The sequence below is a fragment of the Zonotrichia leucophrys genome, chromosome 4, assembly GCF_028769735.1.
Source record: "Zonotrichia leucophrys gambelii isolate GWCS_2022_RI chromosome 4, RI_Zleu_2.0, whole genome shotgun sequence".
Classification (NCBI taxonomy): Eukaryota; Metazoa; Chordata; class Aves; order Passeriformes; family Passerellidae; genus Zonotrichia; species Zonotrichia leucophrys.
The window spans coordinates 35,287,883-35,315,334 of NC_088173.1; the positions used below are offsets into that span (position 1 = coordinate 35,287,883).

The 27,452-nt window shown below is 41.5% G+C and overlaps 1 protein-coding gene across 1 annotated transcript in view; it reads left to right on the forward strand.

The window, feature by feature from the left end:
• The first annotated feature begins 913 nt into the window (after positions 1-913).
• The window catches only part of TECRL (trans-2,3-enoyl-CoA reductase like), a 56,821-nt gene continuing 30,282 nt past the window's right edge, over positions 914-27,452 (forward strand). The window contains exons 1-2 of the mRNA XM_064712327.1: positions 914-1,126; positions 14,350-14,401. Of these exons, the coding sequence (XP_064568397.1) occupies positions 914-1,126; positions 14,350-14,401 (265 nt within the window). The remainder of the gene's footprint in view (positions 1,127-14,349; positions 14,402-27,452) is intronic.

The window sequence follows — 27,452 nt, forward strand, 5'->3', positions numbered from 1 at the left end:
GAGCCCAGGGAAATTTAGGGAGAATTTCAGGATGGAAAAGTGCTGCTAGTTCTGTTAAATCCTATTAAAAAGCCATACATGGAGAAATAAGTTTAAACAAAGCTTGGGGAAGCTGCTTCAGAGAAAAATTGTTGTTTTATGTAGTCTTTATTCTTACCATTAAAGCTGCTTTTGTTTTGTTGCAGACTTGTATTGTAAAAATTGTCAGGAAAGAATAAGAAAGTAGTGAAATGATCCAAGCCCTGAATGAATGCCTTTAAGGTTATAATTTCCATTTCTTCAGTTGATTTTCCCCTGGCAGAACTGTAAGGAAAGCTCTACCCTGTTAAATACCAGAAAATCCATAGTGCTAAAGCCAAGTAGATATTTGCAAGTACTCCCTAAATTTTGCTGATGAGCATGATTTTGCTCATGCTATTTTGTTAGTAGATATTTCTAGAATAGATGGCATCTGATAATGATTATTCTAGAACAAGTGACATTTATACTTATACATGTGTGTGTGCATGGACATTTTAAACATCTGTCTCTGTAGGTAACAGTGGGATTTACTACATTCATTTCTAGTTGCTCCTCTGGGGCTCTGGGATTTCAGGCTCTGCAATCTGCTAATAGGGAATTTCAGGATGTCTTGTTTCAAACACTGGTTTAAATAAAATGAAAAAAAAAAAAGAAAATAAGAAAGCAGCAGCAGCATCAACACAGGACCTCACACTAGCAGATTAAATATAGACAAGGATTACAGAGCCATTGTTTTCACTCCTGCTAAATAAGCCAGCACACTTCAGATGGAATGCCACTTGACCTTTTGTGTCTGGCCGCTCTGTGGCTGTATTTAACTGCAGCAGGGAGGACACATTTCCCCTGGAACTGTCCCCTGCTGATATGAGGATCGCTGCTGCCGGGGCTCAGCATGCTCCAGAGGCAGAGCCGGGACCCCGCAGCCCATGGAGCAGCTCTGCCCATGGCTCACAATGACTCTCGCTCCTTCTTCAACCTGTCCCAGCTGGTGCTCTCTGCTGGCCAGATCAAACCATCGCCGGCGCTCAAGCATTCAAAAATCACCTACTTTGAAGTAGAGATTGTTGATGTGCAGAGCAAGAAGCAGATCTGCATTGTGGACAAGGTGAGTGCGTTATCCCAGCGCGCTGGGGCTGCGCCTGGCTCGCATGGTGCCGCTCTGCTTTCGGCGTGCTGTGGTCTTGTTCTGCAGTGGAAGTACTTTCATTCCTTTCTCTGGGAGTCACTAAGAATTCCTTGTGAGTCATAACCCTGGGCTGCTCTTCTCCAGGACTTTTACAAATAATCCTGCACTGGTTTGTTTTAGACCTCTTGGCAGCTCTGTGGGCTCAAAGTTCCGTCCCTGGACTGACTCTTGACACTTCGATCACAGTGTCTATTTCAGAGCACGATACTTAAACATTTGTTTCAGAATGGATACTCATTTTTAATGCATTTGTAAAGCCTCCCATCTCTGCAATGCTATGAGTACTTGCTGGTACCTAAATGTACTCAGCTGTGCCCTGCTTATTAGATTGGACCTGGCAATTTAAACAAATTTTCATTTAAAACAAAATAGTCTTAGGTAAAAGAGGTGTTTTGAATTTTTGTTTGGTTTGTTTGTTTGTTTTAACAATGTGAGTAAAATATAAACTACAGCCAAATTACATAAATAGGATGAGAAGACTGGGTAGAATGGAAGTTCGTGAACTCATAAATAACAGCTAAAAACGTTTCATTAATATTTTCATCACAGTTTGCATGAGTCATTGTCCCTCAGTGAAAGAGTTGGTCTCTTTCATGCCTTGAAAATGGGAATCCCAATCTAGTTAGCCTATGGAATTTTCAGTAAAATAGTGGTGTTTTAGGAATTACTGTTTTTCTAGAAAAAAAAATTCCCTTATCCTCATTGGTAACAGCTGGAACAGGTAGATAAGTTTGCTTCAAATGTTTAATTTCATGCCTTTGAAACATGCAGGGTGGAATACTCCCAGATTTCCAGTGTTCTTGGTAATTTAAAGGGTGTTTTTGCAATTTGTGTCCCTAGTTAAAGGTAAATGTCTCCTTTGTTAATTCTTCATGGGGCAAAATATTTTTTACTATTTTTTCTAACCGAGCCAAAGAAGAAACATGCACAAAATGGTCAAACACATAGCATGACTATTAATAACAATTTTGATGGTAGTGTTCACATTGCTTTATTGAGTGATATTTACACAGTTGTTACTTTATCTACATACATTTAGAATTAGGTTTTGATCAAAAGGAAGACAAATCTGTTTCTTATCTTGGGCTTTCCTATAATGTCATTAAAATATGTGTACTATCGTAGTATAGTACAGAAATAGCATTAGGCAGAGAGCCACGTTTCAGGAATCCTTCCATGCTGCTGCGATGATACCAGATCTGTGTTTTAATCTTTATTCTGAGTTTTTCTGACCCTGAAGATTTTCTACACCTGCTCCAAACCATGGACTCTGCCCCTGTAGTGGTGAGAAGAGAGACATGAGTGGTAATTGCTAAGTACTCTTTATTCAGAGGTAAAATACACACAGGGTAGCTATAACAGCTGCAGAAACAGAAATATATGTTCAATTTACATGGCCAGCAGTATGGGCTTTTTAAAAAAATATTTTTGGCACAGTATCAAGGAATTGGTACAGGTACAGTGCAAGGCTGAGATTTCCAAGACTGCCTAAAGAATTTGGTTTCTGAATGCTCATTCACCTGGCTGTTTAAGTCACTTTATTTGCTGTGATAATCCCTAAGCCAACCCTGAAGTTTCAGAAGTTGAGTTCCTTGCTTCCATGAACACTTATTAGCATTGGTGTACTTAATTTCAGTTGGTTGTAAGAGCAAACCAGAGACTGGTGTACTGGATTATGCATTATTTTCTGTTTAATTAAATATAACTGGTACAGGCCCAACAGGACACTTCTAATGCCTGTTTCCTGTTTGTTGAGATGGTTATGATTAACTTAATTTCTTGGGTTTGCATGTAATTACTACTTGCCAGAAGAGGAGAGAACAGGAACCATAGATTTTAAAATGCATGTATTTAGACTCTTATTGCATATTGCTAGTGGTTCAAAACATTATAATTTAGCAAATGAATTTGTAATATTCTCAGATTAATAAATCTAAAGGGAAAAATTGTATTATAATGGCAGAGAGAAGAACCCTTTCTTTCTCCACCTAACAGAAACTCAGGCAGAGTGACTCAGTGCTTAAGGCTCTGTGGTTAAACACCAGGAGCTGCTTCCAAGAGCTTGAGTTTCTCTGAGATCCTTGCATGTGCCTGTGAATCCCATTCACATTAGTGGGAGTTCTGTAAAGTCTGCAAAATTATGGTACATTTAATATTTCTGGTATTTAGCAAGAAATATTTTCCTGTCCTCAATGCAGTATTAGGAATTTATAAAAGGTGTGTTTGGCTGTGCCATCTTGAGAATCAGTTGGCATCAATCCAAAAGTTTTGAATCTGGCACAATTAATTCTCTGAATTGATTCTCTATTTAAAAAAAGAAAAAATAGCATTATTTCCTTTAGTTTTGTTTCCTATCTTATATTTTTTTGAAGAATCAGTCACATATATTAAGTGGTTATTATAAGTTCTTGGATGTCTTTAACTTCAAGGAACAGAATAAATACGTATTTGTTTTTTAAGCCTTTAAAACACACTCGCACCATATTGCAGGCTTTTCCACAACAGGAAAGGCAGAAAAAATACTGATAGGAAGCAGAAGAAGAGAAAAATCCCAGACATTTTGGTCCCCTTGTCATCTCCTGCAGGAGCTGAGTTTGGAGGAAAATGACCTAATCTTGCAAAACTTAAATTCACACGAGTCAGCAACAGTGGCAGTTTATTTTGCACATGCACGCTGTGAACATGAAATTCTTTATAGGAGTGCAATTTCTTTTATTTAATATTGTCAACCTGCTCTGGGGACTTTCTCTGCTATGGCTATGACATTATGCAAGTAGTTTTGTGCACATGAGCTTTTCCTGTGAGTTACTTAAAGAATTTAGAAGAGAAATAAGAGCGGTGTGAGATCTTTTCCCCCACATTTGCTCTTGAAATTAATTCTGAGGTGATGTGCCATGGAGAAGAGGTGTCTGATTTTGGAGGATGGGGAGGAATCACACAAATCACAGCTTCAGGTTTGTTTTTTTTTTTTTCCCAGTTATTCTACAAAATGTCCCCAAACTAGGGGAAGTCTCCAAGTAGGGAAAGTTATTTAAACTTAGGCTACAATTGTCCTTAAAAGCAGTGTATAAATGCTCAGAGGAGGTGTCTTGGGACAAGGCACTGAAGTTTTGACGAGGTGTACAGACAGCTTGCTGCTCCACACGCTGCCCATGGCAGGACAAGAGTTCAGGTGCCTGGGCCACTTTGCAGGACACCACCCTGGGTTTTCCTTCTTTTTTCCCCACTCCCCAGAGAGGCAGATCCAGGAGAGGATGTTTCTGAGCAGAAAGGCTCTTACCCAAGCAGCCAAAGGCCTTACAAGAGCTGGTGCCTGAAAGCCACAATTAGGAAAATTTAGCCAAGAAATTTGGCCCATATTTTGACAGTCAAGGGCTGGTAAGCAAGAGTTGAGTGTCTTGTGGGCCAACATTCAGCTCTTTACCATGCACAGCAATACTGCATTTGTGTGAAGATATTCTGTAGCTGAAACATGAATCATACATGTTTCTTGCTCAATGAGTGAAAGAAGTATTTAGCAAGGAATAAATCTCTTCTTTGGTCAGTGTAAAAAAGCAGGTGAGCCTGGATAATCAAAAGTCCCTTTTTTCCTCACACTTTATTAATTTGTATGGATGAAATTCCTATCTCTGTGTAAAGAGGAAAGCCTGTAATTAATGATTTCTTGAAAGAAATATTTTCAATTAAAAAACATCACAAAATGTCTAAGGATTTTGGCTTCTGTGTTGCTCCCAAAAAGCCACAGAAAACAGCAGAACATGCAAAAATCATCAAGTCTTATAAATGAAAGAAAGCAAATCCTTTTTGTACTTTTTAACAAATAACCCACATTTTTTTTGCCACCCACAACTTATGAAAAATACATGGCTACTCAAAAACTGTTTCCCTCATACATTGTTCCAAAAACCTGATGTAGGTTGGTTTTAAAGTTATTGATGTGCAGTGATTTGATTTACAAACGCTGTTAAAGCAACTCATAACTGTTTCTTTTATAGCGTTCATTGTATAATATTTTTTTCTTCAAATTAACTTGTAGTAAAATGTATTTTCCCACAAACATAGTGCAATGTAATTAACTTTGCATGAGTTGCTTTTAGGGCAGGCAATGTTACAGTACCGTTTTTACAGAATAAATCACCTCTGAAGAAACCAGCAGAGAAAGCTTTTTCCCATCAAAAGCCTCAGAGCTCAGTAGTTTTGTGCTGCACGATTTTGCAAGTTAAGCTGTAAACAGAGGTGCAAACTCAGGTTTTGGCTGCTGTGCAGTGACCCCCTCCCTTTTCAGAACACTTCCAAAGGCCTGCAGAAGAGATCTTGCTTCTTCAGATGTGCAGGAGGAGCCTCTTTCTTGATGTGTTGCAAAAATAATGAAGGCTATTTTCCTACTGTTCCTTTAGTCAGCTCTCCATCCTCCACCCAGTGCCTTCTCCCACTGAAATGTCTTTGTAAAACCCAGTCAGGGCTAATTGAACATTTATGGCTCACAGTACACACTGGAGGAACTTCTAGCTGTATGTTTGTGAGCTGTAGGCATTGTTTGCTGTGCAATCCCACAATGAATGTCAGGGGAATATTGTTATTTTTAGGGAATTAAAATGCCCTTGCACACAAGCCTGTGCATCAACCCAGTCACTTGTACATACTCAACACTTCTTGCAGTTAAATATTGCAGTGTGTATATCACTGCATCTTTTGCCAGAGATGAATTAGGGCTTATTCTGATTGCTCTGAAAGGCCTGTTTTTCTCTGAAGGAGTTACAAGCTTTTTGTTTGTTTCTGTTTTGTTTTGATTTGTTTGTTTGTTTGGAAAGCACCTGAAGCAGCAGTGTGCTTGTACCTGCATACTACAGCTTAATAATGCAATGGATTTCCACTGGCATTATCAGCAAAGCCATTTGCATGCAGAAATGCTGTCTCTGGTATCAGAAATCTCTAGCTCTTGCCTGTGGGTTGCTGCTCTGTCACAGAAAGGGAGCAGCCGAGGAGAGCAGTCATCTCTTTTGCACAGTCAGCTCTAGCAAATAAAAATAACTCCTCACATCATGGCTTGGAGGTTAGACATACCACATTCATGTTAGGTGAGCAAGTGCCGTCATTAAAGCGAGCAATGAAACCCTGCAAAGGAACTCTCTGCAGCACCAGAACATTGCCTCCAATGTCAGCTTCTTCCCATTAGAAAGAAAGGAAAGAAGTCCTTTCTTTCATGGCCATTTTAAGTATTTCCTCCCCTAATTCTTTCACTTCTAATATTTCACTTCAGAGGACTGTATATTCTTTGTGGAGAGTGAGCAGAACCTGTGACCATCCACAGAAGTCTCATTTCATGCTGAGGATTTTTATAATAATTTTTCTCATTCTAGCAATCTCTCATTAATGGTGTGCCACCTCTGATGCCAGAGATGCCAAAAGGGGCTGAATAACCAGCTGTGCCCAAGTAGGGGGCTTCCATAGTGAGACACAGATGCTGAGTCCCACATAGCAGCAATTCCCATAGCAAAATGGCTGAAGGGACACAGACACAGAATCAGCAGGATGTAGGCTCATTGCTGTGGAAATCCTCTTTTTTTACTTCCTTTTGGAAGGAGGATTTCATGGTGACTTGCGTCTTTCACTGCACATTTTCACAGGATCCAGCACAACGGGGATCTGGCCGCTGCTGGGGGGCACTGAGAAAAAATACATTTATAAAATATGTGCCTTTTCTTGCCTGTAAGCAGTGATCCTATGCCCAGCTGCTGGAAGTGATGACAGTAGTATTTTCTTCCTCAGTTATTACTTATACTTGGTGAAGTAGGTAAATATATTCAAATTCTGTTGCAGCAATGCATTACACTTATTTCTTCCTGCTCTGCTAGAAATTCACATAATTTTAATGTCAATATAGCTACGGATGGCTTCAGATGAAAAGAGGCAACTATACATATTACTTTTTGCTTGCTGTGAGATGGCTTTTTAAATGGAATACCTGGAGAAATGGCCTTTGATTTTTCTGCAAGAGAGAGACTGGGGAGGGGAGAAGCTGGTAACTTTAGGGCATTTAGCATTTGCAAAGAGATAATTTAAAGAATTACAGAAGCTGCAACAGATGACTAATGCTTCAGCTGATTCCAATCAAAGCTTAGAAGTGCCTTTAAATGACAGATTTTATACATCTCTTATTTTAGATAAAAAAAGTCTAAGCCTGGGGGAAGAAATGAAGAAGCAAACATAATAAATATTTAAAAAAATTAAAGTTGCATTCAAAGTTGAACAAAAACAAGAGTGAATTTGTGAGACACTGGTGGTGCTCCAACTCCTCCTGAACATTCTGGCCAGCAGCAAAAGCCAGCTGTGCCACCAGAGCAGTGAATATGGCCAAAACTGCATCTGTGGAGACAGATTCCCGGCCAGTGTGGAAATGTCCTCTTTCCCACCAAAGTTATGACATTTTACCCCAGCAACACATTTGCCTTATTGCATCAGAGATAATTCAGAGATTATTGCAAATTATAAAGGCACTGGAGCAAGACAAGACCTTAGGGAGCAGTAGGTGTTTTATTGGTCTAATAGTTAAAAGCAGAGCTCATGATGGAGAGTTAGGTGCATAATGGCATCTCTTATAGGCATTATTAGCATTAAAATATTCCTACAAATGATTTATTGCTCCAGCAGAACATGCTTCAGGTCCTTTCTGAAATCCAATGTGTGATGCTCCACAAAGCACCTGAGCCATGCAGTCATGGGTCTGTAAATACCCAGCAGTACATGTTAATGCTATTTTTGCATCTGCCTGTGTTTAAGCAATTTTAGATTTTAAAAAGTCCTTAAAATGTGAGCTTTTCTTCCTTAGCAGCTACATTTCTTGTGCTTCAAAAGAACAAATTGTGGCAATCAGAGGACGTCTACCAGAAGCACAGCAAGCACTTGGTACTGAATAATGAAAAGTACTTGGATTTCTAACAGACCTGATGCTGCCTGGCTGTTCTCATATATCACCCTCACTTCCCATTCCTTTCTGCTGCTTCTCAGCTTCCAACTCCCCTCCATGGACCTGCTTTATTACCCCTCCTACCCACAGAATCATTTGTTTTGCCAAAATGTATTCTTCTGTGAACTTTATTTTGAATTGGTTGATCTTTTGGCTTTTTTTTTTTTTTTTTGTTTGTTTTGGTGGTTTTTTTGGTTTTTTTTTTTTTTTTTCACTTTGTGCGGTCCCCCAAATAGATTGTGACCATCTTGTGATAAATACTGGTTGAATTTCTTGGGTGCACTTCTTGATTTTTAATTTTAGCAGTGTGTGTAGATACAAAAAAGCAAATAAAAATCTAGACCGCTGTTTGATAGAAAACGGAAGACAAATTCAGAGGTTCCACATCTCAGCCATATGTTTTATCTGTGCTAGAACTGGCAGTCAAAATCCCAACAAAAAACATAAATACCACCCTAAGCTTCACTTTCTTCCTGAGAAATATGAGCCAAAATTGCTACTTATTATTTTTTTATAATTTATACTTTGTTCAATAAAGCAGCACTGTATTTATTTCTAATAAAATATTATAAGTTTTTAAAGTTTATTTTATTATTTGTGGTTTATATTACTTTATTTTTGTCAACAATTTTGGTTTTAAGTGCATATCCCAAATGTTGTTTTCTTTGAAAATGACAGTGGAAAAAAATGAGTCCTGAATTTTTGATGAGGTAGAATTTGGGAAAGATTACATTACAAATTAGTTTTGAAATATTTCAATCTGTTATGACACAATAAATATTTCAAGTTCAATTTATTTTACAACTTAATAGTGCATTTATTTGCATATTATTTCCTATTGGATTATTTTCAATGACATGAGAGCCATGTGTTGTATTATTTTGCACTATCATGATAGATGTGTCATAAAATAATGCAGAAATAATGAAAGTTCGATACAGATGAGAAATAAAAAGTAATGAATATAACACAAAAAAATGATTTTCCAGCATGGGCCAGAAGCAGATTTTTTTATAAATTTTTATTCAATTTTTAACATTTGAAGTCAACACAAATTTACACATCCAGAAAAATTCTATTTCCCTGGTAGAAAAGTGTTGTGACAGAGGCTTCCTGACAGGTTCCGCTGTTCAGCTGCTGAGGTGAACAATAACCTTACTCAGCTCCCCTTAATGAAAGGTCACAGGGCATGGGGATGCACCAATCTTGTCAGATTTGCTCAGAAATAGGTGTGCATGTTGAATTCTGCACACCTTCTCTCTGCTAATGAATCACATTCTCTTTACCTCCACTCTCATCTTTGGCAGAGAGAGAAAAAGCTCTTTTTGGTGCCTGACACTTTTTCAGGCAGTTTCTTGCAAAGAGTTGTTTTGTTTTGTTTTGTTTTTTTTTTTTAAATAGAAATACCCAGCTAGCAGCACAAAAACAATAAATCATCTTTAGAGACAAACTTGGCTGGTGTAAATTGACATGACTGCACGCAGCAGGCATGTGGCTCTGTGTATTCTTAGCTAATTTGGCCCATAATCACTGGAAATATTAGTCAGTCAGATTATCTCATATGCCAAGGTTCATGTGACCAGATAATAAATAATCTGGAAGATTGCTCAGTGAGGCAGCCCTGTGCTGACGTCCATGTGCTGGAAACAACCTCAGCCCAAGCCGTAATTCGGAATATCTCCTGCTTCTGGAAGGGCTGGGCTGTTTGGTAGCCACTTCACTGCAGCCTGCTGAGTAAAATACTGGGCTCTAGATAAAGCTTCTGTGTAGCTGCTGACAGCACTTGTCTCTGTGTGGGTACCTCCACGTCATGCCCATGGTGAGCTCATTTATTTATATCTCCTTGGGCATGACCAGCACACTGGTTCACCAAGAGAGCTCTGTGGGACACTCTGGGAAAGGTTAAAGCAAAACAGTGCCCAATTTTTAATTCTGACTTTGAAAACTGACAATAAGAAAGAGCAAATCTGATGTAGAAGTCAAATTCACAAAGCACACAGATCGGCTAGAACAGATGTTTTTTAATTAACTTTCTGTGGAATGTTGCTGGTTTTTTATAATACAGCATGGTCCCAAAGCAAGGACAGGGTGCAAAAGCAGTAATGATGAAATATTTGTTGAGTGCTGAATTTGAAAATTACCTGGCTTTCCCATTAGCTGGTTATCTGTCTTGCAGCCTGATCCTCAGCTGCAATAGACTGATGTCACCCTTTTGAACAAATTTACTCTGGCTGAAGATGGGGCAGTGGTTAACGAGCAACTGGAGTGGGAGAATTTCTGAATTTCTGCAATTATGGAAAATGCCTGTTAGAAGTAGGCAACTCAGCAGTGCAGTGGTACTGACATGTCACAAAGAGAAAAAGGTGTTCAGGGAGAAATGTTGAATGAAAGATTATTTATTTGCTGAAATTGTATTACTCAAATTCTTATTGATATTCTGCTGACCTCTGACCCCTACAATAATCCTTTAGTGCAAGAACTGTGTGAGGCAATTACATACAGACCACCTGACTTGGCATAACTCCTTGACTTACAAATGTGAAAGAGATATGAAAGTGGATAACTATCTGATTACCTTGCACTCACAAAAGGCAGTGTTAAGTTCCCTTAATATCTCCACTTAGTGCTCTTCAGTCCTAGTATAAAATACTAGCATTGTATTTTAAATCTTAAAAAGAAATGTGGTACTTTGTGCATTGGTGTCTGAAGGAAGAATAGAACTGGTATGGATGACCCAGAAGGTCCTTTAATTCTGGAATTCCTGTAAATGAAAAGTTTACTTCCATTTGCTTCAAATGGAAAAGTAAAAGTTTTCTGGCTGTGAAAGTACAGGAAAACCAGGATCTGAAATTTTGAAATAATATTTTTCTGAAAGAAAAGTGCAATGACTGCAATCCACAGTTGTAAAATATACATTTATTCATTACATTTTTTTTTAAAAAAAGTAGTCTTGAACCTTACACATGATAGTCACTTACTGGAAAGTTGTCTACACTTTAAATCCAGTGTTAGACTACAAGTGACGAAGTTGTAGGGAAAAACTGGCTTGACCATCAGATTGTAGAAGGTTACATACCAAATAAGAGCAGAAATCCATCTTGCTTTAAACAAACTAAGGGTGGTCTCTCACTCTGCTTTGCCTTTGCATATTTGTAAAGTGCTGAAATAGAGGAAAGAAAGGGTTATAACACTTTCAGACATGATTCAAAAGAATGAAAGGAGAGTAAGACTAATAATTACAGTGAAATATTCCAGGGTGTTTTCTTTCATTAGCACAAAGGGTAATAAGAGCAGATGCTTTCCCAGTCCTTACAACCCCTTACCTTGTATTGATGTACAATGAAAAGAACAAAAGATAATTAATGGTCTACGAAGAGGACACTCTTAGTAGTAAGCTGGTGTCTCAGCATCCATCTTCTCCTTGATCAATATTGGAAACTATAACTTCACTGGTTGTTTTATGAGGTCTTTAGAAAAGGACACAGAATTATCAAGATCATAAAAAAATGTATTTCATTCTTTTGTGGCTATAACCTCATTATTCTGCCTGGGAAAGGACACTGTGATTCTTCTGTGTCACAGCCCATTCTGAAGGGGGAAAGTATTTGTGTTATTCTTCAGCTGGCAACTTGTGTAGTTTATCTTGAGTGGAAGGGTCCTTCTGGAAGGCAGCTGGCTCATATAAAACAAGTATCCTGCTGCCCTCCTGGCTGGATGTGAGCTCCATGCCTTCCCAGTGTCCCTGCAGCCTGTGTGGAGCCGAGCAGAACTGCCAGACCGTGACTGTCCAGCCCAGCACATCTCTGCCCACGGGTTGGCAGGGCTTAAAGCAGCTCTGGCCCAAAGCAGCTTGGATGTGGCCAGGCACACCAGGGTCCTGCTAATGAGCTCTGCCTAGCTCAGGGATGTGCAGCCCTTGCAGCTGGGAGTGCTGTGTGGTGCTGCTCATCACCCTCCAGGGGCACACTCACCTGCAGCAGGACACTGCAAGCTCTTGGTAGCTTCTAAACACCTGAGGCATGTGGGTGGTGCCACAAGGGGACCTAAAACATGAGCTTGGATTCATTTTTTAAATAGCTGAAGTTAGGTGATGTGAGCCCCGTTGCTGCCATAGCAGGATTTAGAGGGGAGAGAGGACTGATTGTCTCAGGATGAAAAAAGGGAGAGGGATGTAAAGGTAGAGTTGCTAACAAGGGCTCAGCTAGACATTTTGAACAGATTGAGGGCAGCTCTGCCCTGAAGTCAAAACATACTCAGGAGAGCTGGAGATGGAGACCTGGCTCTGTTTTGAGCAAGCACTGCTCTTTAAACATGCTAAGCTTTACAGTTTTTCAGCTTTCTTTGCCTAAATGGGTTGACCAGCTCTCCAGAGCATGGGCTGGCCCTAGCTACTCTATCCCAGAGCCTGTCACAGTGAGGTGCTGATCTGTAGGGATGCAGGCCCTGCAGCAATGTGGCTTATGCTGCATTTAGAGAGCCAGCTCATCCTCCATCAAACTGGAAAAAACCATCCCCCCTGTCCTTCAGCTGGCAGTGCCAGCCCTGCGTACCTGCACATCTGCCTGTGCTAGGACACATGACAGATTTCAGTCTGCAGGCTTGTATGCTGAATAAGTGCTGCCAGCTAACAGCTTGCACCCATACCTGGTGGATTCTGGGCTCCAGGCCTCACAGGTGTGAGATTACAAAGAGTGAGAAAGCAATTTCAGACATTTTTAGAGGTTTCGAGGGCATAACTCCCCCAAGTCCACAAATGTTGCACACCTGATAGGAAAAATACACAGAGACTATGGGAGATGTGCTGTTCTAGAAAGATAAAATGGCTTCTTCTATTGTTTCCTGTAGCTAGGAAGGAAAGGGTCTCCAAGGGCAGTGTCTCTTGCCTGGCCTAGTACAGTTCAGCATGGTTTGGGACAACACAGGTGTAGGGGACAGGGAAAAAGGATAATCCTTGGTTTCAAGGAGCCTAGGCCTTGATTTGGGTGATGCTAGCATTGCTTAGCAGCCACATCAGAGAAAAAAGTTAGGGTTAAGTGGAGTTTCATTTACAGCAGTTTCTAGTAAATGCTCAGTGAAACCCTCTGTAACTATGGAAAATAAAGTGTTCTCATCTAAATCCAAGAAAAAATATAGAAATATATATACTATCTTTACTTTACTACCTTTTAGCACAGGTGTCATTTTACACCTTTAGATCATTGATATCTGTATTGAGGTTTCTGCCTGTTCATATTACTGGAAGCAAGTTGAGTTACTCATAAGTACTAAAAGCACATACACTGTATATTTGTGTGGGGTGTCAAATTACATAAGAGCAAACTTTTCTTTCTGCACTGATTTGTTGCTTTAGAGTCAAAAATTTTATTTTGTTGCATCAGTAATTCTCCAAACTCAGTCTTTTCAACAAAACAGCCTATATTAAGGTGCTAAATGATCTCTACTAGGAGAATTTCTTTTGTTCTTCTCTATTTTTTTGCATGGTTATTGTCACAATCCACTAATGAGTAGCTCAACATGCTACTTCCTCAAAAGTCCCACTGCCTTTTCTTGTAAACAAAAGGCAAATCCAAGTATTTTGCTCTTGTAAATTCTAAATGTGTTTCTCAGGTAATTTGTACCAAATATATTAAGAAATCAATCTATAAAATAAAATAGAGCCTAAAAAGCCTCCAGACTGTCCTCTAAAACTGTGACACCTGAATTGCCTCAGTGCACATGAACAAAAAGCATGCAGAAGCAAACTCATTTCAGGCAGAAAGGACAGAACCTACCACTTTTGCTACTGCCCCTCCAGAGAACCCTTTCATGTCCCCAGGAGGTGGACCTCAGCATGCTTGAACCTAACATTAAAGCTTAACCCCCTTCAAGTTTTCCCACTGGTTTGATCTAGGGGGCAATCACTGCATCAAGCAGAGCCAGCAGCTTTCCCTCTTGACCCTTGTGATTTTACCCCTCCATCGACCAAGCAGAGGTGGTCCAGTTGATGCATAATTCAAATTTGGACAATCCTTAATAACATACCAACCTGTGAAAACAAATTTGCTGATTTTTTTTCATTTTAGCCTGAAGGACTTGCAGACAAATTTAAGCATCTCTTCATTGGAGGGGTGGAGAAGGACCCCAAAGTAAAGAAGAAAGAAGAATTAATCTGCATGCATTTTGCTTTCTTTTCCAGGTACCTCCGGCATCTACCATTCTTGATGTGAAAAACAAATTCCACAAAGCATGTAAGTACTATGGTTACCAGGCTGGAGACATGGTTAGAGGCATTTTGCTTAGAGAAATTGTCAAATTTATTTTTCAGGAATCTCACACAAAAGCTGAGAGTGGCCTGACAGCTCCAGAGCTCAATAAGGACTGTTTTTGAACTAAGGTTCTATTGTAGCTGTTGCAGATGGGAGAGACTGGAAGGAGAGAACTGCATAATTTATCACTGCCAGCACATGAGGGGCAGTAGTTTTTATCTTGTTTCTAACATTACATGGTGTCATTTCAAGGCCAGTACTGCATTTCTTCTCCCAGTGTTATATTGGATAAACTTCAGTAACAGTAGGCTGCTTCAAGCTGGCCATAAACTGACCATGTGGACCAGAAAGCTGCTGTAGTGGGGAACATGAGCTCAGAGTGATTAAATAACATCTGGATTTAGGTTAGATATACAGAAGAAATTCTTTCTGGTGAGGGAGGCAAAGCTCTGGCACAGGCTGCCCAGAGCTGCTGTGGATGCCCTGTCCCTGTAAGGGTTGAAATCCAGGTTTGAATGGAGCAACCTGGTCTAGTGGGTGGCATCTTAGATACTGAGCTTTCATTATTTTTAGAAAAAAAGGGGTGTGCTCAACTAAAGACTAGATGCCTTTTACAGGAAAAAAATAAAAAAGGGTTGTCAGCCACTAATATGCTTGAGTTCAGAGTAGGGTAAGTAGAAAAAGCATTATGCTTCTCCTGTGTCCTTATAACTTTATAAAACACTAAAGCTTAAGGCATCTGTGGTTGCACACGGGTTCAGCTGATGAAGCGAAAGGCTGTTAACCTGACTGCTCCAAAGTTACTTATTTTCCCTCCCTGTAAGGGCCTGTAAAATACAAAATGGCAAAAGTTCAAAAGCCACACTGCTGAATATGAAAAGATCGAGTGCAGAAGTTTTAATATTTCAATAAGAGTATGTTCTCCCATTAGTTTGTCAAATGCAGTGCACTTCTGCCTAGAATCTCTTAAATCAATTGAAACTGGGTTTATATTGATGCAGTTTAAATCAGTGGGAGAACACTGGCACAGAAGTTTATGCCAATATAACTGTAATGAGGTTTTTAATGGATTTGTGCTAAAATGATGTGAGATTGTGCATAAGCCATTTTAATGGCACCTGTTTTGATATTAAGAGGCATCTTACTCCTCTAGTGCCCCCATTGATGTAAGTGCAGCTGAGTATAAAGTAAGACAGTAAGCATAGAAGAAAGCACAGCATACATCATGAACCAAACCTCTGTCTGTGCAGTGTGTTACAGCACATGGAAGGCCTGGCAAGTGCCTTCAATGCTTTTTAAATTCTCATTTTTTACGTCAACTCATCCCATTCCCAGGAGGACACCGTATCAGTGTCCTGTGTCCCTTCTCAGTTCAGCTCATTGCTTTGATCTCTCTTTTCCAGTTCAGCCTGGATGTTGTTGTCTCATGAGGTTCCCCCCCTTCTCCTCTTTTCCTAGTGTCAAAGATCAAACCTTCACTTTTTTCTCTTTGTGTGGTTAGTGGGATGACAGCTAATAGAATGCAGTTCTCTTAGTCAAGGGCTGAGAAGGGGCTGAAGCTGATCTGTGGCTGCCTTTGGTTAGCATGCTATTTTGCACTGGCTCATGCATTCATTTCTGTCATTTTGTGTGTGCCAGACTCACATGTTCCCCTATAATCTCTCATTAAAACACTCTCCTACGCACACCCCCTTGCAGTCTCCCTGGCCTCATACATTCTCCTTTGATCACCCATGCAATTAAGCTTTCTCCTCAGCTGGTAGCTTGTCAGCCCTTCAGTGAGAGGAACCCCTGTGCAGCAATTTCACAAGAATCATCTCTGTCACTGATCAGGTTTTGCTGCCTGGTTCAAGAAAGGAGGAAAGAGACTGAATTATGAATTGCAGCACAAGCTGTTAGTCATTAAAATAAAAGAAATGGGATGCAAGTGACACTTGCCATCTTACTGATAAGCAGTTTCTAAGTTAGTCAAATATTAGTTTGGAAGTGTGTTTACACAAAAGGCAGAATATGGATTTAGAAATCCAGGAACAAATACTGAAATACTCCTCAGCCCTCATTTCAGCAGAACTGTCTCTACTGAAAGAACCCCAGAAAGGCCTAACCTTGTTCTTTTTGTGGTGTTGAGTTCAGGGGGACAATCCCAGTTTTATTGCTGGAGATTCAGGGATCTCAGTGGAGAATAACCATTTAAGACAAAGTGCTATTTTCATGGGAATTCAAAGGCTTGGTCCAGATTGGAGCTGTTTTTAATCATCCCCTGGCTGCTGTAGCCACTGCCCATGGGAAGGATGGGCAGCAGCCACTGGGGTCAGCCCAGCACAGCAGATTCCCTGCTGCATCCCCCTGCAGCCATCAGCTCCACAGGATGGAGCTTTCTGGAACAGATGTTAGAGCCAGGCTGTCATGCTTAATAGCAAACATCACACCTGCCCACCATGGATCTGTCTAATCCTTTTTAAACCTACTTGCAGTTTTTGACCTCAGCAAAATCCTCTGGGAAGGAGTTCCACAGTATAAGCCTGTTGTGGAAATGTCTACACTTTTACAGCTTGATGTTTTCTGCCTGGGATTGAGTGGCAGCTGAGTGTCAGGGTATCACTGGCCATGGTGCTGAGCTGTCTGAGGCACGGTGCCATGCATTAGGAGACTTTACTAAAATTTTCCTCATTCCTTTGGCTAGCTGGCAGGGATGGAACCAAGCCAAAAACTGAGTGTATAAGAAAAAAGTCTCTTGACCCATTTTCTCAGTTGCTTATAATGGGTTAGCTACCTGGCATTTTCTTTATCTATACAGATTATGTTTTTGATGGAGAAAGAAATATTTTGTAGGCTAAACTTCCTGAGCTCTTGTCCTTGGCAATAACTTTTCACCTTTAATTTATTTTTATCTTTGCAAAATGTATTGGACTGCTGGGGGAGGAAATCTTACAGATAGAAAATGAAAAACTGTAATAATAATGCTAATTCAAGTATCACATAACTAAAATAAAATACTCCTAGAACACATAATATATAATATAGTGGTGTCAGTGATCATTAAATATTTTCAAGGTTACTGCATGAAAGTTGCTGAAAAAGGTCTTGAAAGAAGAGGAAGGACTGAAAGGAAATGGGGGAATAAGATCTCAGCAGTGCTGTAACACACTGATAGAGGCAAGCTCCTGCTCAGGGGGGACAGCACAGCTGCAGCTACATTTTGAAGCCAGAAGGGTGAGCATGGGAAGGCCAGAAATTGCCCTCTATGCAGCAGGAGCAGGCAGGGAAAGGAGGAAGCCTGGTGATGGGTGGAAGGAAAAAGGGAAGTCCAAGAGATAACATCATGTCAAGGGCATCCTGGTCCCCAGGGGAAATAAAGTGCTCAAGGAATAAGGAACATCTAAGCTAACAGAAGTTATACAGGGCATTTAAAATAAGCAATATCAATGAAAGCAAATCATAAAGACAGGAATTGTCAGTAGATGGCACTCAAGAATAAACAGCATAATTTCTGAACAATATGAAACTTTAGAACCCTGCTATAGCATCTTATAACTGCTCCTTACAGGTATTTCTGTAGTGATCCTGGGAGCCATGTTCCCTGGAATGCTGCTGGTATATTCTCTGTTGCTTTTCTCTAGAGAGAGGACAAGGAAAAAGTGTAAATCCTTCTTCATGATGGGACCAATCTCTCTTTCAGCCTCCTCCTTACAGGAGGGCAGTGTGTTAGGAGTCATCTGCCAGGTTTTGCCTACTGCTCTCACCCTGAATGTGTCCCAGAAGCCACAGGAGAACCGGCAGCCCTGCAGATCCCATCACCCATCAGTAGTGTTCAGCTCAGGCAGTGCTCAGGAGCTGCAGGCACAGCAGCATTTTAAAATCAACAGGTCCCTGTTCACCTAGAACCCTGAAACAGATCTTCACAACACAGAATAGGGGAAGTCGAGCTGACAGGGTGAAGAGCAAGGAGGAGAATCCCTCATTACTTAAAAATCACAAGGCAGGCTTTGTGAGCACAGGTCAAGGCACAAGAAGTAGTAAAAATAATTCTTTAGTGGAGGAAGTCCTCTTTCTTTCCTCCTTTCTAAAAAGGCTGCTAAGGGTTTTCGTGCCCTGAATGTGAAACTTTCCTGGTTTTCATGACACCTGAGCAGCCAGGTGCACCTAGCAGCAGGATTTCAATAGCAAGGGCACCAGAAATAACTGGATTTTGCCAGGCCTGTGCTGACACACAAGAGAGAGATGCAGAGCTGTTGCTGGAAAGGATGGCTGTACTGCATCCCGTAATTCCCTTCTGGAGGCTGGCTGTGATGTTAAACTGCCAGGCTCAGAGAGGTGAGGGAGGATGCTGTGGGGATTAGTCATTAAGAACAGTACCAGGGAGAGCAGTGACTGCTAAGCCAGTCCTTGCCTAGCGGCTCTGTATAATCAGGACTGTCTGATAACACAGTCTTGCTGAGAACCTGCACTTCCTCTGATTCCTCCACGCTGTCTATTACAGCTGGATTCTCAGGTTGCAGAAAGTTAATGAAATCTGTCAATTTTGATGCCTGGAGAGACTCATGTGCCTGATGAATACATCTGCTGGGGACTCAGAGAAGCTGAATGATGCTATTTATGGCTCAGCAAAGTTGACTTCGTAGTCTTGGCCTGCCAATCAGCCATGTGTTTCACAAACCAAAGAGACCCAAATAAGTTATATCTAGGGCACAGAGCCTTCCACAGGGATCTTTCTTCTGTCCTATATTAGGAGATCAGGCTTTGAGAAAGCCAAAATGTTTGAAAGAGGGCAATGATCTGATCCCACCATGAGTCGCCTTGAGCTGGATGCACTCCCTGGACAGAAAGGCAGCTACAAAGTCTATAGCTTTTATCAGATCTCAAACTCCTTCCTCCCTGATTGTGTCCTAAGTAGCTCACACTAGCCCAGAATCCATATATGAAGGAGTTTTCCAAAGGACAGACAATGTCCTGCTGTGCAGTGTCTGATTGCAGAGCTCAGAGGCCCCAGCATTACGTCCCCAGTATGGATTCTCAGAGCACATTGGGTTGGCAGTCACATCCAGCTATTGTTCTCCATAAATTCTCCCCTCTCTGCATTCATAACAGCTCAATTGGAAACCACACAACGAAGGCAAATGGCTGGGGATGGGCAGTCATTGCAAATGGGCCCTAAGAAGGACAGTGATTTCATCAGTGTAAATTGCTCATTCATCTGGGTTGACTTTGTAAATGGAAATTACTAGATTAGGAGGAAACATGGTATTTATTTCATCCTGTATTTATAATTTATTTTTCTTTTGTCTTAGTCACACAGCAGAGATCAGTAGGACGCCATCTCCTGATGAATTTCAGTATCCCTCAAATGACACAATTTTAAGATCTTTTTACTTCTCTATGCCTGTCAGTACAACCCAGTTTATTAGAAACTCCTTGAATGTCTTGTTTCTGCTACTGTGAGGCTTATATCTTCTGGAATTCTTTACTTTTTGCTTCCTAGCTCTAAGCACAAAGTAAGCAACAGCTCCTGCCACAAAGCTCAAACTGGTTGCTACCCTCTTCCTTCCCAGCTCACAATCAGAGATCTCACCCATGAGTAAAATTGCTTCCTTCCTCTGCAGCATTATCAGAGTTCTTGCCTCAGGATGGGGCTTTAGTAATAAAACCAGCCTGTCCAGCAGTTTAATTTCTATCCTGTGCAGGGAGAAGCATCAGGAGGACAACCTCCTCTCAGCTTATTTGTGACATATCTGTGCAAATCTCTCCATAAAAAATACAGGAGTCTGTCTGCTGATAGAGATTCATGTGACCTGAATTGATGGCTTGGCTGTCAAAATAATTGAATTGAATGGGAATTTTTTTCACTCCTTTGCAACAGCCAGTCAGGAAATGAGAATGGCATCATTGACCTAACACTGTTAAAAGAAAGGAGAAGCCAAACTGAGTTAACCTCATGATTTTAATCTTCAGAGTGAATGAAGGTTTACCTTATACTCAGGCACCACACACCCAACACCCCATTCTGTGTTGGAATTTCAGAGAAAATTATTCTGGAATTGTTCCAAAAGGGACAGACAATGGATGGAGCCCATGGCATATGCCCTCCAGAAGGTTCTGTGCATTTCACAGACACTATTGTGCATCCTGAGCTGTGGTCATAAGCCTCCCAATCAAGCCCAACTCATGTCTCTGGACACTGCCAAGGCCCAGATTTTGCATTTGGACATTTCTAGCTGGGCTGCTGAGATAACAACAGTGAGAGTGAGCACCAAACCCGGCATCTGCAAGCTCATTTCTCTGCTGAGCACTTGAACCTCACTATAAGTTGTGGAGGAAGAGATAGTGCAGCAGTCTGAAAAGCATCTGACCAGGCACCCATCAGGTTTTGCTTTCTGAAATACATACACTGTTGCAAAAATATTTTATTATTTAATTTGGAAACTATGGTGGAGGCTTGGCTCACCAAACTGATTTAGAAGCAGGGCACAGGGAACTTTAAGCAAGACTTTCAGAGACAGATATTTAAAGCATTCTGGTCTTCAAAAGAGAATCATAAAAGCCAGAAAGTCCCCTGGGACTTTTGAAGTCTCCTGATTAGCACTGAAATAAATGTGATGTTTAAGACTTAGGTCTTTAAGACTTGACCAATAGGAGGCATGCTATTGACAGGGGTGAGTTGCGTGCTAGACACTTTCTTCCTTTTAAGCTTCATTTTCTCATCTATAAAATAAGAATAGTTAACCTGCCTTTCTTCCACCTTGGGATCTTTTGTCTCTTTTGGCTGTGATCCCATAAGAAACACTTGGGACAAAGAAAGACTTAAATATATCTTTAATGACCTATTGAACCAGAGGGAGTAAGGTGTCTAAAACACAAAAGCCAGGATTCATTAAAGCTTTATAGAAATTAGATGACCTTCAGAAAACCAGCAATAATCAGCAATGGAAAAAGTGAAGATCAAATCAAGAAGTTTAATGAAAATTCACATTATTTCTCTTTTTTTTTTTTTTTTTGACAGCTGCTGCATCTGATGTTATTGCATTTCATTAGCAGGATTATAGATATCATTTCAGATGAGTAACATAATAAAAGAAAAGGCAGAAAATCTATTGAGATGTAGCTTGAAGCAGAACTGTCCCCCCTGCTCTCTGGGATATTGTTCCCAGCTGAGATTTACAGGGCTCCAACAATGCATCACAAATGACATCCTATGAAAACAACTGGAGAACAAATGTGAGATGCTATTTAAATGCCTCATTAAGGGAAGGAAATTTCATAGCTACATTCTTTGCTTTTCTTGATTTTACAGTAGATTTAATTGACAGATCTAGATGAAAAACATCCAAATTTGTTTACCAGAATTGCCTGTTATTATTTACAATGTGTCTTATATTAGTACCTATGGTACAACTGAAAAATTACAGTAGGAGGCCCTATAGAAGTAATCCAGGCCCCAGGAATATCCAGTCTTGAGGAATTAAAGCCTACCCAACTGTTAACAGAAGATGCCAAAGTAGTTTTGGGTTTAAAACTGCTCCTACACCAATTTAAACTCAGATATTAATGATTTTTGTCTGAAGAACAAACTAATTTCCAGTGTTAACCCGGTGTTCGCCAGCAGACTCGTGGGCTTTATGTTCGTTCAAGGAACCCAGGATGCTAAAAGTCCCAGTGGGCCTTCATCAGTGTGAAAATAATCTCATGTCCATTAATAAGACAAGAGTCTGTTGGTTAAAGCAGGGTCAGGGTCACCTGAGGCTGTGGATGTGCTCTGCATCTACATCAGGTTTTTCACAGGAGTCCCTGCACTTTTGAACACCTAAGCTGGCACGTGGCTTTACAAAGAGCTGCTTGGAATGGATGTGCATGAAATGTCCCAGGAATTCCTGTGAAAGGCAGCCAACAGGCACTGGATAACAGGAGAGGAAGTGAATCTCCTCACCAGAGTGAGAGGAACCTACCTCCCTGAAAAACCTGTGAGAACAAGAGAAATAAATGACAAGTCCTGTGGTGTCATCTCAGCTAGACAGGCTAGAGAAGAGGCAGCAGCTTCAGCTTCTAAGTTCAGACTTTCCCCCAGGTCTTCTTTTCCTCATGGATTCCCTGGATGGGCTTTTGCAGCCCTTCCCTTCTCTGGGACCAAGAGCTGTGCTGTAACAAGCAGCTGCAAGTGGGGCTGTTCAGAACTTCATGTGGAAGATCTCACCCTGTGATAGTGGCTTGTTTTGTGTTTGTTTACACACAAGCACTCTCTCATATTTGTAGCCCATTTCTGTCTTTATTTTCTTATTTGTGCATGGGGGGAAAGCAACCCTAAGAACAACCAAAATAAGAAAGCTTTCAAACAAAATTTGGTATTTGCAACTGTTTCAAGTTAATGAAAGCAATGCATCAAAGACAAGAAGGTGAACAAATGATTCACAGGAAAAATAATGTAGCAGAGTTTTGCCTCTTTCTAAATTGTCCCCAATCGCAATGATATTGAATATATTTGCTGTTGAAAATTGCTCACTGCTGAAACAAATGATGTGTGAGTTGTACTGGAACAATGTATGTTGCTCTGGTTTAAATACATACTAATGGAAGGCAATTTTTTTTTTTATGTTCTGCCATTAGACTTCAAGTTCAGAGTGCACAAACAGCCTGGATGAGCTCTGTCTGTCCCATTTGCAGAGGGGAGGCAGCAGAGGTGCTCAGAGGCCATGAAGTGTTTGCCATATAGACTGGGATGAGACATCATCCCTCAGATATGAGAATGAAAACTCAACAAGCAGTGTCACCACAATCAAATCCCTTAAGGGCTGTGTCTGTAAAGCTGTGGAAAAGTACTTTGCTGATCAACTTTTAGGTTGGGAAAGGCCTTTGAGATCGTTGCACCCAACCTTTGACCGATCACCACATTGTCAGCTAGACCACAGCACTGAGGGCCATGTTCTGTTGTTTCTTGACCACCTCCAGGGATGGTGACTCCACAACCTTCCTGGGCAGTCCATTGCAATGTTTAGAACACTTTCCATGAAGGAATTCCTCCTGATGTCCAGCCTGAACCTCCCCAGGCTCAGCTTGAGGACATGTCCTCTCATCCTGGCACTGGCTGCCTTGGGGAAGAGCCTGACCCCCACCTTCCTACCACCTCTTTCAGGGAGTTGTAGAGAGTGATAAGGTCCCCTCAAACTTAATAGCAGTGCTTCTGAGGCACAAAAGCCTTACCACAGCCTAAATAAAGTGGTGGGATGGGGGAATTAAACCAGCCCTAATGAGCTTCTCCCAGGAAGGACAGTAGAACATGACAGCCTCTGGCTCCCATGCTAGTGTCTGATCTGCTGCCAGAGCAGGGCAGATCTCTTCTGCCTTTTTCTCACTGCTCCTGGAGAAATTACAGTTTAGCCCTGTTCTTAGTGGGGATTAATTTTCAGTGTGGTGAATTTACCAATGAATTTATGAGAAGTTAATTTGTTCTCAGGATGAAATCGTGTCAATTCAAATGTGCTCAGTTAATTGTTGATGGTGGCATTGGTGTGGCCATTAGATACAAAACCCACATTGCTTTGGGGGTCAGTGAGGGAAAGCATCCTGATTAGCTTAGTGGCTGGAGAGAGCAATATCTCCTGGACAGTCAATATTGAAAGAAAATTATACTTAATTAGCATACTTTATTAGCTAATTGACTGTGGAATGCTTTTAAAGAAACAGCTAGAGCCTGGGGTAGGGTTCTTCCCAGTACATCAGCAGGGAAGGCACAAATGAGGTTTTGAGCCATCTTTCCTGTATCAGCTGTGATTGCTGGACCACTGTGTACTTTCTGATGCTGGAACATAAAACCAGCAGGGCCACAGTCCTGCTGTAGCCTTTGTTGGCACTGAAATGCATTCAGGCAGCGTGCAAACAGCACTGGTTGAAACACTGACCCTCACCAGTTCCCTGCTCTCTGTCCCTCTTGCAGCTTTGGAGAGACGCTACCTAAATGCACTCAGCAGCAGCGCTGGTTGCAGCAGCAGCCACACCAGAGCTTTGTGCAGGGAGGGAGCAGCGATAACTGTGTTATCAGTGCCCTGAAGCACAGCATATCTACAACACTGCAAGGCACAGCACTGTTTGTTCCCCCAGAACCTGGCATGGGATGAGCAGGAAAAAAGGTTTTAAAAGGAACATTTTAAAACAGGCCTTAGTAGCTGACTGTCTGTGTTTCCTGACTGTCCTGTTTCCTAAACACAGGTGGACAGATACCTGTGTTTAAATGCTCTGCTTTGCTGCCAGTGAAAACCTTGTCTGGGCTGGCAGCTCCACACCAGCAGAGATAGCGGAGCATTTATGGGTTGAGATAGACAGCAAGTGATTCCATAAACCACCAAATATTAAGCTGCAGTTTTAGAAATCACATGCCAAATTATGGGCAAGAAGATAGAGAAGGATCTTTTTCAGCCCTGAAACACATACTTAGTTTGGCAAATGTGTGTTTCTTAATGTGCAGTTTCTCAGGTTGGTGTGAAGGCTTCATTGATAGAGCTTATATTTAGGAAGAGAATCCTGCTCAGATACTCACAGTCCCTGATACCTGAACAATTATCTTTGTTACCCTTTCCAGACCTGGGGAGATGGGAGACTCAAAGGCAAACACAACTACCAGAATACAGATCCTCACTTGGCATACATTACTCATCTCTCTTTTAATTGGGGCTGGCATTTCAGAGCCAGAATGCGACTGTCTGTGACTGTGAAGCAAACCCAGCTCTGTCACGGTGCACAGGTGACAGACACAGCCCTCCCTGGCCCAAGGACTGCCCAAACCCATTGGGCAGAGCCCAGCTGCTCTGGCCACCCCCTGCCACCCTGCAGTGTGAGTGTGCCAGGGCGAGGGGCCAGCCCTGCAGTGCCACTGCCCGTGGGGGTCACGCTGCTGTCCCTGCACCGCACCACCTGCCCAGCTCCTCCTCACCTCCCTGAAGGGCAGCCCCCCACAGGAAAGTTCCTTCCAGCTCCAGGCTTGTCAGAGCAGCTATTTTCTTGTTTCTTTGTATTCTGGTCTGTGGCTGTTATTAATGGAATAGAAGGTGAGCCTCATTCCCTTTCCCTTCCTTTGCCCACGCACATTAATTTAAATGCAAATTCACTCAGAAAGATCAAAATTAATTATGCTTTCTGCAGCAGGCTACATGGAAAATGGAAATGCACAGGGCTGGCTTTTCCCTTTTCTCCTTGATTTTTTGGAAGTGCAAAGGAAAAACAATGCAGAAAAATATTAACATATGCATCTAAATGTTGCATGCTTGGTTGTTTTTTTTTTCCCTGATGTTTTTTGCTCATCTGAAATTCCACAGTTGCTTTCATTTACAAACTGTTTCAGAAGGAATATTGAAAGGTTAATCTCAGTGACATAAATTGACATCCAAATGACAAATAATATTTTGTTTACTACTAATAAGAATCAATCTCCATTAAGGAAAACTATGCTGACTCTTAAGAAATGTGTCCATTATTGCCTGATCGGAATATAGCTGAAGTATGAGACTTTAATTTTTTTTCCAGTGGAGGAATAAAAAAAAGGCAAGGGGGGTTTTTATGTTCCTCAACAAGTTCAGGCATTAATAGAAGTTTTTTTAATGAAAATGCAGTCAAGTAAATTTGGGACTCAAGGTGCAGAGCAGAGTCCCACAGGCTGGAGCTTCACATCTGGGCATAGTCACAGCAGCTGAACTGCTCCCAGGAACCAACATACGGACAAGCCTATCATTTTGGGAAAGAAAGGCAAAATTCTGACCTTTTTTTTAAGGGGAATGGGTGCAGGAGTTATGTGCATTGTGCTATGGAGACATTGGGTATGCTCTGAGAAACCTTCTGGACCAGTCTCTGTGAGGCTTCAGTGGAGCAGCCAGGGTGACTGGTACATGACTTTATGTAGGAAAAATAGGTGGTCACAGATTTTAAACACTGAAGACCAATGGGAATAATGAAAGGAACAGGCAAAGCAGAAGCATTTCGCCAGATATTCAGTCAGGCTGGTCTTCACTTGCTCAGTAGTCTGTGGGAAGGACATGCTGTCCTGCCTCTGGGCCAGAGCCTGTCCTTAGCACTTGGCCAGTGTGTGTGGAGACATCAGCTCAGCCAGATCGCTGCCTGCTCTCCCCCAGCCAGCACTGTGCTTGTAGCTTGATGAATTCAAGTACTGCAAAAACCAGAGGAAAGAAATGGATGCTTATGATCAAATAGCTAATTTTTCAAATTCCACATGCCATTAAGAAAGTGCTTTTTTGTGTCCCCATAGCAACTAGAGTTCAAGGTGCCTTTGTAAAACACATGGCCAGAGATCTTCCCTGGAAAGCTTACAAGTGAAACAAATCAGAGAGAATATTCAGAGAAAAAAGCTGACAAAGAAAAGGGATTTATCCCCAGCTCTGGAGCCATTAAAACCAACATCCATTTCAGTACTCTGCTGAGATTTTACTGAACATTGGATCTACTCTTTCCACTAACTTCCCATAAAAACATGGATCTAGCTCAAGATCTGCTCCTGCTCTTTAAATATGCTGATGTATCCTGTCAAAGGTCCTTCTACCAGTAAAACACAGCCTAGCTGAATGACCCTGGATGCAGAAAGTGCCCTCCCAAGGTCAGCCTGTGCCCTAAAGACTTAGCAAGAGGTGGGAACAGCACACAATTGGCAGCCTGGCCCTTGTGAGCCCTGCTGTGCTCAGTCTGGTGTCAGTGAGGGGTACCTGGGGGGCCCTGGCCAGAGCTGAGCTCTGCACTAGCCCTGGAACATAGACCCAGGTGACTGTGCTGGCACTTGGTGTGTCACAGCATCCAGGCTTGCATCCAGCCTGCAGCCAGGGAGGGCCTTCTGAGAGGGGCCATGTGAAGAGATGCTGTGGCCCTGCTTGCCCCAGGGTGCTGCTGAGAGCTGCAATCCTTCAAGAGGGCTGGTGGTGCAGATTGCAGCTCTCAGCAGCTGCCATTTATTACAGGGCAGGCAAGCACAGTAAGTAATCACTTCAGATATTTTCTCTCTCGATCTTGTGGCCCAGCTTAGTTTTACTGGGGTTTCCTTGGTGTGCTT